The sequence below is a fragment of the Crocodylus siamensis genome, chromosome 2 (assembly GCF_052110815.1).
Source record: "Crocodylus siamensis isolate JL-2025a chromosome 2, ASM5211081v1, whole genome shotgun sequence".
In the NCBI taxonomy this organism is placed as follows: domain Eukaryota; kingdom Metazoa; phylum Chordata; order Crocodylia; family Crocodylidae; genus Crocodylus; species Crocodylus siamensis.
The window spans coordinates 279,028,749-279,040,736 of NC_143396.1; the positions used below are offsets into that span (position 1 = coordinate 279,028,749).

The 11,988-nt window shown below is 44.6% G+C and overlaps 1 protein-coding gene across 2 annotated transcripts in view; it reads right to left on the minus strand.

Moving 5' to 3' along the window:
• Positions 1-9,522, minus strand: part of AKT1 (AKT serine/threonine kinase 1) — a 105,194-nt gene extending 95,672 nt beyond the window's left edge. Inside the window, exons 1-2 of one of the 2 annotated variants that reach the window (XM_090034144.1) lie at positions 9,280-9,522; positions 3,940-4,106 (exon numbers count right to left, since the gene is read on the minus strand). In XM_090034144.1, coding sequence (XP_089890270.1) covers positions 3,940-3,985 — 46 coding nt within the window. In that variant the 5' untranslated portion in view covers positions 3,986-4,106; positions 9,280-9,522. The remainder of the gene's footprint in view (positions 1-3,939; positions 4,107-9,279) is intronic. The other variant, XM_090034143.1, reaches the window with a different exon arrangement.
• Between the last annotated feature and the right edge of the window lie 2,466 nt (positions 9,523-11,988).

An 11,988-nucleotide genomic window follows, 5' to 3' on the forward strand; every position in this document is an offset into this window, starting at 1 on the left:
CGAATGTCTACTTCAGTCTAACAAATGCACCGCAATGGGCACGCTTCTAAAGCTCAAGCTGCTACTGACACGCCTTTAGAAACAAAGTAACGCTGCAGTTTCAACAAAAAATAGTTAATTTAATGTCATGTGACCTACAAAGCTTAAATTCCCCCCTTTACTCTCTTTTACCTGCCTTATGGCTCTGCAACATAAACAATGTCACAAACAGCATGCAGACACACGCGTGGACATCTCCCCCAAACATGACAAAATTCAAGTTCCTCCACTTCAGCTTCCTTGCCTCCTCCCCATACACACATTAGGCATTTCTGCTATGTAGTTCTTCAAACCGAGATTAGGATTTGTAACTACTGCTTTTGTGTGTGTAGCTGACCGCCTGACGTATCCTGATTAGGACTGCCGGGCTATGCACTGCCAATTGAAAAAAAATGTCAGTTCATTCATGAAGTCCTATACTTCTGACTCGATGAGGTTAGAAGTGTCATGGAGATGACTCTAGCCTCTCTGCAAACAAACATCTGCACTACTGGAAGTCGCACTTCCTTTAAGTGACTGACTCACAGGACTGCCAGGAACTCAGACCAGCAGAGAAAAAGATGTCTAATTTCATTTCTCCATATATATGTGTGCGTGCATTATGTATATATATGTATGAAGTATATATATAAAACATACAAAGAATATAAATGTTTAATTTCACTTATCCATATATAGCTATATCTAGATAGACAAATTAGATATATATGGGGAAATGAAATAAAACATATTTATATATTATTTTTATTTTGGAAAAAGAAAGCCAGCTAAAGGAAGGAAGTTACTCCAGAATGCTAGAAAGTCCTGTTACTTCAACCAAACCAAAACACCTGCTCCAGCTAATGATAGCTAACGCATATAGCACCTGACCTCTAGAAGGATTACAAAGCTTTTTGCAAGCTGATTTATATGTGCACAAATCACTGCAGCCACAGAAACATGGCCATCACTGGGGAAAAACACACTGTTGTGCTGTTCAACTGTTGAAGACAGGAACTGAAAGAGCTATTTTATCCAACTGAAGCTACAAGGGGAATTTTAGGTACTCAGAACGTAATTACGGGATCTGGAATTTGGCCAGTCACCAGGGTTAACGCTCTTTATGCCTGTGAAAAGAATCATGGGATCATTAAAGACTACAAATGGTCAAGATCTCATCTGTATACTTTGCCCAAAGGGACAAACTGCAGGCATTTACTGTAGCTGTAGTCTTCCCTTGGTAGTCCCTCCCTACAACAATTACTGTTTATGTATTGTTTCACAAGCTCACAGTATCGGACATGACTTTTAGAAACATCCCGTGCAGCACTTAACCTTGCAGAGCTGGAGAATCAATCTTTTTTTTTCCATATACAGATCTCCTTAATAATCACTACAGATTAAAGCACATCTAAAACAAATGTATATCACTCGCAAAAAGACCAGCAATAGTGGGCCGGCCTGACCCTCCATCTGAGAGAATCAAGTTTCACAACTGATGTCAAAACTGCTGCCAACAAAACCAGAAGTACAGCAGAGCAGATGCATGTGGTGTTCTGGAGAACCTAAAAGGGGATATGGCATTGCTTTCCTGAAATCCATCGGCAGGTTAGTGACATTCAATTAACAGTTGTACTGAACCACTGAGGAAAACAGGTACCACAACGGTCCTCAAAATGAGACACAGAAGTGGAAAAAGCTGCAGAAACCAAGATAAAGAGATGGGGTTTCCCTTCGATGCAAAAGACCTGGATGAATGTAGTCCAAAGACAAATCTGACTATCAAATATGCAGCTTGCACTATTTATCCTGCCGACAACCACCATCAAAATAAAAAGGTGCTCATCAAATAATCTGGTCACAATCTTGCAAGTGAGTCAGAAATTATAATGCAGCCTGTTTAGAGTTTCTATAGGAACTTAAAATTCAAGTAAGCCATTTTAAACTAAAAGCTGCCCTCCAGCAGCATTACATACTATGTTGAACTGGCATCTTATTTGGTTGGAAGTTATGTTTTTCACCTGGAAAGTAAAGAAATTTCAATTCCCAGGTTAAGAGTCATAGTCATTTTGAAATCAAGTCAGACTGTTAAAAAGGAGGTAAAAGTGGTTTCAGATACTGACTGTATCTGCTTGGCAGATTCAGGGACAGTATCTATCGTATTACAAGGTTTTTTTTGAGAAATGTTTCTCTCCACTCTGTTCTCATGTGAAAGACTCACACAAACACAGTGAGAAAGCTGACTATATTATAATTGTATAAAGTTTTAGAAACATCCTGTGGCTGCAGTACTTAACCTTGCAGGGCTGAAGAACTGATCTGGTCTTTTGGTTATTTGTGCTTTAGACCACAAAAACAAATGTTTCCCTCCAATCTCTTTCAGTTGCAGTCTTTTACATATATGTTATTTGTAATAACATTAGGTAAAAAACACATAATGCAAGTCCACACTGTCCTTTCAGCTGCAAGAATTCTTCAGACCCTCAAGTCTAATATGAAACACAAACAAGTTTTTACTACCTTTGCTTTATGCAAGCAAAGTATGCCTTTCTAACGCATTGACTGAACCAGGTAACAGAGCTATCCAGAGACAGGAGTTAAGATATATTTCTGTAAGCTGCAGAAAGGGGGCATCTATATACATAAACTGTGTCTGAAACAAATTGCGATGAAAACCTAATATAATACTGCTTTCAAATGGCCCTGTCAAATTCTCCTGACCAAGCATCAGCCTATAATGAAAAACAAAATGTTATATCAGTTTTCAGAAAAAAAATATCCCTTTTATTTTAATGTTGTGTATTATAAATTTTGTTCTTGCAGAAGAATCAACCTTCATCAAGGTTATGATAAGGTACTTCCCTCTTCTTCCAAAAATAATTTTGCTGTACCTGTGTACCTTCAGGCTACATTACTAAGCTGTTGCAAACTCTCTGGAAAAATCCTGATTCTGCAGAAACAGCAAGTTTCCATATTAGCACTAAATTTGTTGTTGGTCCAAAAAGATGAGATTATGGAAAGCACCTAAATATGTTCACTTCTTGAGAGAAAGCAGTAATATAGTACAAAGTAATGGCTAAGTTGCATAGTGGGGCTGTACTAAAATGCTAATATGCATAGCGGTGCTGTACTAAAAACAACAACAACAAAAAACACTCACCCTGTACAAAAAAATCCAGTTAAACTTACTGGCAGCAGAATATTGAAGGAACACAACACCTAATAAGAAACAGTGCAGTCGCATATGCAATTACAGTGTCAATTATATTCCAGGTGTCCCTTCTTTCTCATGCAGGTCTTTTATTTTATCAACATTAAACATGGAACGTACAGAATTTATGATACTGCTCATATCTTGGGACTTGGTACTAAAAGTAATTAGTATTTAAATGGCATGCACACAGTACAAAAAAATAGAGTGCATTCCCTGGCAAAGTTACTGCAAAAGCACACACAACCAACAAACATTGTATTTCTTGCTGTCCAAATGCAGTTTTCCCAGAGGCAAGTGCACAACACATGCATGTAGAGAGAACAGTAGCAAATATACTGCTTACATTTTAAAAGATATCAAGACAAACTAATTAGTCCACCTTTGCTATAGTCCACCCATTAATACTTAACTGTAAAGTAGTGGCTTTTTATCATTAGCATCATTTTAAAAACTAAAGGGCAGAGATAGTCTTCTGAGAAAAAACACAGAAAATGTACTACACATTTTCTCAGAGTACTGCATAGTTCACAGAAATTCACACATCTTTCTTCCACACATTTACCATCAGGACGGACAAGTTTTAAGAAAGGGGATTCTCAAAAAAAATAAAAAGTATGCTGTTAAAGTCATCAATGTGAGAGTAAGCCCATTTACTGACAGACCAAAACAGTCAGTGTTCCTTTAAGTGAGGAGGAACAGATACTTACCTCGTTTGTGAAGCCATCCTTCCTTCACTATTGCTACTTCATTCATAATTGCAGGAATGTCTCTTGAAAAACAGTTTATAACAAAAGATCACCCCGCTGTAATTTCTGGACACCAGCAGAAGGAGCCACGGAAAGGGGTTTTTTTTCCTCCCTCCTCTCTGATATTTCTAAAAAGATTAAAGAATAGCACACCATCATTTTGCAGCAATTTACAGATAAACAGTCAGAGATATAAAAGGGAGCAACTTTCATTACAGTGCTCACATAAGAGGAAATGTTCTTCACAGGGACATTTATGAAAATGCATACTTGCAAAGCGCTATCTAATCACTAAACAGATAGAGTGGAGTGCACCAGCAACATCAGCACACACCGTAATAATTAGAGATCAACTGTAAGACTTCATCCAGAAGGTCTCTTCAATCCTTGCCAATGCCACATTATTCCCCAACCACACTTTTTCAAAGATGTTACAGAATCTAATTTAACTATCTCCCAGAAAGGCTTCTGGAATTTCCTTCTGAAGGGCGTCTACAACCCAACGCATCCCAATGTCAGGAAACTTTTCCTAATATTCTGCTTCAGTTGCCCTAGGCTCAATTACATCCTGTTACTCCCAATTAAATCTTTTTGGAGTCTCTAAGTAATACTTTTCCAACCTTGGTATTTATTACTACTGCCCCTCTTAAAGCTGTACACATAATCTCAGATTAGATGACTGTCCGTGAGTCAGATAAAGCAATCCTTCCAACCTGTATTCTACACTACTTGAACATTTACACTGCACTACCTGCATCTCCTCCAGTTTAAGACTATATTTCTACCGAGACATCCAAAAACAAAGATGGTAAAAGACTCTTGCCAGCCTGTTTCATGACTCAAAGCATTCTTAGTCATCCTCTCTGCCTTGTTTCACTCCAAACATACCTAGTTTGAAGCCCAGATAGATCTCTTTCCAGGTTTCTCTTCCCAAATTGAACCCAATTGTTAGGTATTTTCTATTCACATGGGCAATTTCTTTTCTTTAAAATCACCACAGAGATATCTGCAACATCAGTCTGTGTTGTTGTGACACATTCAGGTGATTTAAGTCAGATTATTACATTTAAGAAAATTAAACCCAACACTAGCCCCAGCAAATATCTTGATCCGTCCCTCCACTCAATGCCACTGCCATTCTCCTAATCTCGAAGGACCCCATCATTTTGCCTATTCAGCTCTATGTGGTTCTGCAACAGCTGGAACAATTAGTTCCAATCAGGATGGTGATATCTGTCCATTAAAAATAGACTCAGATCAAGTATTTTCATCTAACCCCTGCGGAGATTTCAGAGGGTAATGACCTGAGATCATTATGAACCTGTCTAGATTTTAAGCTCTGGTAGAGATGGGCTGTTCCATATTCCATTACCAGTGTTTGGGTCTCTAAGGAAGCTAAAAAAATTGAATTATTTCAGTTGCTGAATAAATAAATCATACAATTTAGAGTAGAAAGAGATGGATTAAAAGGAAGCCAGGTCCCTCTTTCTTTTTCTATGAACTTTCACTACTTACCACAGTTCAGCATCTTTACAAGTTACATGTCATTTTTTTTCCTGAGAAGCATACTGTTTTTCCAACTTAGGAATCTGCCATGTCTCACTGCTTACAATTATCAACTCCAAGAAACAGACAAGAGGTTTGCCCGGGGGAAGGGAAAACACAAAACCTGATGCTGGAACACAGACAGGCAGGAATTTCTTAACCTTACACACAAGTATAGAACTGTGCGCAACAAAATGGAGGGTAGCTTCCTCAGGAATAGGTATCTTAGGACAAGCTCCTTTTGACAAGTTAAGATACATCTTGACAAACATGATGGGCTTTTATGCCTCTGTCAGTGTGCATATGCAACACCTACTGATGTTAACTAGACTCATGCGTAGGCATCAACAGGAGACTAGACCTCATTTAAAGGCTTCTCTGAAGCACAGAGCAATTTGTAAAGTGTTGAACAAAAACCCTACGATTATCACAGCTGAAGTTTGAAAATGGAATAGTGCAGTGAGAAAGTTAACACTTTATAATACCGTGCCACAACAGGACAAGGCACTATACATTGTACCTTCATGTTTTAAATTCAGGAGTAGCATTAAAGCAATCAATCCCTTTTCAGTAATCAGATAAAAGAGAAAGTTGAAAGCAAATTAAGTTAGTAGGAAGAACAATCCCAAGACTATAAGAAGCAATACAATGACAAGAAATTCTGGCATCTCAGTATGAGGTACTCCATGCCCGCATGGGTTTCCCACCTCTTATACACTTTTATAGCGCTGTCCTATGAATGAAAGGCTAGATTGTCAGACCATGTTATTTTACTGCCCCTACTGCTGCCCAACTGAGTTGGGAATTACTTTCCCTCCTAGTTTCCAAGCTGTACCAGGTATAGACTTCAGGCAACAGACAGCCCCTAATGTGCAGGTATAATAATCCTGCCGAGCACGTCACATTCCTCCTGGGAAGGTGGGGTGAAGGGAAAAGCTGGTATGACAGTGGTTCACTGCACTAGAAATGACAGCATGGCACAAGGAAGTAAGAGGGCACCTGATACTCCTACATACCAGCACACAGACGCACCACAATCTGGCTTTGTGCTCTTTATTCAGCTGTGCTGAAGTGCTGTTTAGTGGCAGCAAAGAAAACTAGGGGTGCATCCACAGAGTTTTTTTGGGCCAATACTGAAAGCCGATTTTTAAAGAGGCATATTAGCTGATACCAATCCAATTTCTGATACACAGCCTGGGAGCTTGAAGAGCGGTGTCTGGCTGGTAAGTCTGTTGTGGTGGAAGGGGAAGGGGGCAGATTGCGGCTCCTGCAGTGAGGGAGGGAGTGGGACTGGGGCAGGGGCAGGTGCTGCCCAGCCAGGGCAGGGCAGGGCATGGGACAGAGCCATGGCTTGTCCGGGGGCACAGGGAGGGGGAGGGGTGGCTCCCCACCACTGCACACACCCCAGGAGGCCATGGAGGGGTGTGCCCCCCAGATTTGTGTGGGGCAGGCTGCTACTGCAAGCTGGGGTTGCACCAGCCTGTGCTCCGGGCAGGTAGCAGCGGTGCTGGAGAGGGGAATTACTAGTTATGGCCAAACGAGAGAAGGTTCCCTTTTGCACAAGCTGAACAAACATGGATGCTTGTTACCCTCATCTATGCAAGTCTAGGAATGGTTCCCAGTGATGCAGGGTATCTGAGATGACTACAGTCTGACTTCTCTAACCTGTGAGAGAATGCATATGACAGTGTTGTCAAGAACTGGAGATAAACTATTAGCCCTTTCTGTCTGATTAATTTTATGTTTCCATACCACCTTATTCTATACCATATCACCACCTACACTCGTCAGTCAGAAATGCTGCAAGTACAATAAATAATGGATGGCATGATATTAAACTTGTACCCCTGCGTATATTATTCTATTAATATGGGGGACAGCTAGTAAGAACATGCATAAAAATGGTGAAAATCCAATAAACTAAGAATTTTAAACACACATCCCTTCCTTACGTACTAGCACAATAAAACCCATCTTAAAGAAGCCATGCAAATGAATCTGCCAACAGAAGGTTGAGTGAAGCTGTATTTGGGACAGCCTTTTAGGGCCGAGTGCTCTTTTTTAACACCTCTGTATCTTTCTAATGCACCCTTCCAAGACGGTACAAAATTAAAAGATGCACTTGATCTCCCTTTCTTCCTCAGACTGAGACCTTACTTTTCTCTTAGTCTCTATACATATTCTGCACAGCCAGGTTGTGCTCATAGAAAATCAAAGCAGGAGGGAAAACACCATTATATCTCCACAACTCTTAAGTTGAAACTACAGCCTAATGGATGGTGCAGATCTAACGGGTATCACCCCACCCTCATGTGAGGCAGTGTGTTGCAGGGTAGATGCAGACAACATGAGCTTTATCCCTTCTGCCCCTGCCCGGCTTTGTGTGTTGGAGCATCTGTGAAACTATGACATGAAACACATCTCCCACATGCTTGACACAAAATCAACCGCCACTCCTGTACAGAACCACAGTGATGCCAATGCACTGAAAGCCCCTATTCTCTTAACAGGTGGGGTGGGTCAGGTCAGATTTGACCCAAAGCCCTCAGGCTGCAGGAGATCACTTTCAAGAAAGCCTAAAATGGACCACCAGTCTGTTTCAAAATCTTACTTTAGGTTTTAAAAATGTAACAGTGGCCCACTAGTTTTGTGTGGTTAGTGATGCTTTTTGCTAGTGAAAAGGATGCTCTACTTTGAACACCACCACATAAAAACCAGAATTTAATCACTATACATGTGGCTGATCACAAGGTTTGGGAAGCTTGTCCTGATATTACAAAGGGAAGTTGACAGCAATATAAACCGTCTCTTTTTTTTTCCACTCTGCAAACTGAACCTAGGCTTCCACATTGCAATTAGCAATGCCTAGTGCTCTCCAATGCTTAGTGACAAATAGATAGGATGTTAATTGTGTTCAGGTGTGGGACAAGGGTTACAAGTTCAGCTCTCTGCCTCACAACACGGGGGACCAACCCTGGAGAAAGCATTTGGAAACTGCGGGGAAGGGAGAGAACTGCCTGATTTTCTCTCTGAAATTCATCAGGATAGACAAGATGCTCTTTGCTTATACCTCTCTGACAAGAAATACGCCTCTTTACACTGATGGGAGAAAAAATGGGGGGGCTGTAGGGTGCCGTTACTCAAACACCCCCAGCTGGCAGGTGCGCTCTGCCCCATCCTGCCCCTACCAAAGTTTTGCTCTGTCTCTCATGAGGCTCGAGCAAGCCCTAAATTATTTAAATTTGCAGTAAAAGCCAGAGGCCCGGGGACTGCAAGCTTTCCAAACACGCTCCGACCTGGTACTTCGCGACTGCTGCTGCCCACACACACACGGGCATTTAGGCACAACAGCAGTGAGCCCAACCTACTCGAAGAAAAGCACAAGTTAGTGGCACAGAAATCTCGAAACCCCCTGCCTGCCCGCCCACCCGCGGCGAACAGCTCCTTCCCCCTCCCCGGGAGCCCATGGGGAAACCGGAGCAAAATCGGCAACGAGTCCTGGTGCTCTGGGGGGGCCGGGGGCAGCCGAAACAGGCCACCAAATGGCACCGGCTCCACGTGGGGGCAAGGCAGGGGGCCTCTGGAGGGGACGAGCAGCAAGGGGGGGCAGAGACCGCCTCCCCTCGGAGCTGGGGGAGGCCGGGAGGCGCCTCCCGCCCCTCAGAGCCCGGCCCGGGCGGCAGGGGAGGGCGAGCCCGGCTCCCGCAGGCAGGGCAGGGCCCAGGCGGGCGGCCCCGCACAGGCCCCGGCACTCACCCGGGCAGCGGCTCCTCGGCGCGGGCCTAGCTGGGCGGCTGCAGCCTCCTGCTCCGGCCGCGGCTGCAAACCATCCCCGGGCGGCGGCTGGCGCTGGCGCTGGGGCTCAGCCCATGGGGCCCGGGCGGGCGCTGCTGCTGCTGCTGCTGCTGCTGCTGCCGCAGCTGCCCGGCGGCTCCTTCCCCGCCTCCCGCCCGCCTTCCCTCCCGGGCCGGGCCGGGCTCGGCGCCCCCTCGCGCAGCCCGTCTGCTCCCAGCGCTGCCGCCGGGTCCTACCGCCGCCCGCCCCCCTGCCCGCCCTGCGCGGGGGCAGCCTGCGGGCCTGGAGGAGGCGAAGCAGCCCAGGGCCACCCCCGGGCCCTGCCGCAGGGGGGGGCCGCAAAGCCCCAGCCCCTGGAGCCTGGGGTGGTGGGGGAGCAGTGTCTTAGCCCCAGGATTTCACACCAGGCCCCTGCTCCCCTTACATGTATTGCGTGTGTCCGGCTTTCGTTTGACCACGATGGCCCCGGGGGCCCTGCTCGTTGGGGCGCGAGGAAGCCAACCCCGCCGCGTTGGCAGGTTGCGCCGGTGTGTTTGCGCACGACTAGACCAGGCCGTGAGGTCGGCGCCGGTCGTGGGGCTCCAGGAGCAGCGTGGGACAGGCCACCTCCGCCCAGCTCTGTGCGCCGCGTCGGCCTTGTGCCGCCCCAGCCGGCCCTGCACAATCCAAGTAGCCCATAGGGCTCGCCGCTGGTTTGGAAATTTGTTAGCAAGAGAGCAGCAATGATTGGCCGCTGCCTCCCTGCTGCCCAATTTTTGGACCCATGAGGAACCCCATGGTCCACAGGGCGGATTTGGCCCTCAGGCTGGGTGGGGGTCGAGCACCCCGGCCGCACCATAAAGTTATCAGCAGCGGTTCTCAGCCTTTTGTTAGAGTCAAGGCCCCGCTCGGGAAATGACCTTGCACTCATTTTTCTGACTCCAGGAATAATAACAAAGCAATTTTTCTCTTGCAAACAACTCGGAAAAGCCCCGGCAGGTCAGAGCGGTTTTGACACTCTGGATTCCTATTTGAAATCTCTGACCGTGTCCAGACATGCAGCAACATGCAGGTTGTGGTGCCACAAACTGGACGCGGCCAATGTTAAAAAGTGCCCCTGTGCTGCAGCACAGGGCCAAAATTTACTGCTGGGATTTCCCTGCAGCAGAAAAACTGAAAATGGAACAAAAAGCACTGCAACGCATACATGACAAGCACACACAGAGGGCGGGCCGCCTAGAGCAATACTCTGACTACTGCCTAGGCCTCCGTACTGCCCAACCTATACCCCTGCTGCTCCAGGCTACTAAGTAAGACTGGCACTGGCCCTACTGGTGCTGAAGAGCCAGGGGGAGCTGGGCAAGGGTGGTAGTCTGCCCATTGCAGGACAACTCATCCCACAACAAAGCGCGCATGCTGGGTTGTACATTATGGCAATTTATGCCACTGCAAGTGCACACCCCTGCGTGTCTGGACCTGGCCTCTAGGTTTAACTTGTGACTCAAGCGTAGGCGTCTGGACACTTAACAGTGCTAATATTACACCACATCACCCTTAAAAGAATCTCACAGCGCCCCAAGGTACTGTAATGCCCTGATTGAGAATCAGTGTTACAAGGTTTGCTATTGCCATCCTTTAGCAAACGTTTGCAATACAGTCATGCTTTGCATGCATACAGCACCTTTCATGTACAATTCTCACCACATCTTATACATATTGATTACTTCCTTGGGCATGCCAGGACCAATAAGAGTATTTTAATATCCCTTTAAAGAGTGGATAAGACAAGGCCCAGGAAGATAGTTGTCACATCCGTATAGAGAGCTTGTAGCAATGGAATGGTCAGAGCAAGGGAATACTGAAATCTGGACAAATAACCAGATAAGACTGCTCCTAAACATAACAGTGACCTGGAGCATGAGAGTCTGCAATTGCTGACCTGTAGTGTTTGGAGTCTACAGTACAGCATTTTTTGTGAGTTTTTATGTGCAGGTCTGTTCTGGAAAAATTAAAATGCTACCAATACATTTATTGCTCCTCCATGTTTCCCATGTCAAATTTATCCCATTTGCTAAGGTGTTTATGTTTTAACTGTCAGTGCTGGAAACTCTGGATTGTGGGAGTCAAATCTAATTCTTTCAGAACCACAGAGTTACTAGTAACAACGTTTCTGTAACTGAAACCTAGTTAGCAAGTATATTGATGATACAGAAGTCAGAAAATAATTCAGTTCACTTTTTCAGGGCTGAGTTGGTCCTCACATTTTAATCTTATGGGTGGGTTTATGTAGTTACACCATACCCATCCCAATGTATCTAAATTGATAAGAGATCATTGGATTTTATGTAGCTTGAGGCATCAAAAGAATCCCTAACAGAAAAGAGTTGGGGGGTGGGGCATTCATTCACTCTTTTAAAAGGAAAAGGGAGTGTTTAAATCCCCCTTTTTGATAAAAATGGCCAGCTGCAGTCAAGGCATCTCTATAATTATTTCCTCCAGGTGAAACAGCAATCCATCTATGAGATTGTATATGACTGATTTCAGATAGGTGGTCATGTTGTCACCATTGTCATCAGCAGTCCTTCTATACAAGGATGACAGTATGTTAGCATACATTTTAATACCTACTTCAATATCGGCATAAGCAAATTTATTTTATAAGCTAAACTGTGACACATGCCATGATATCTC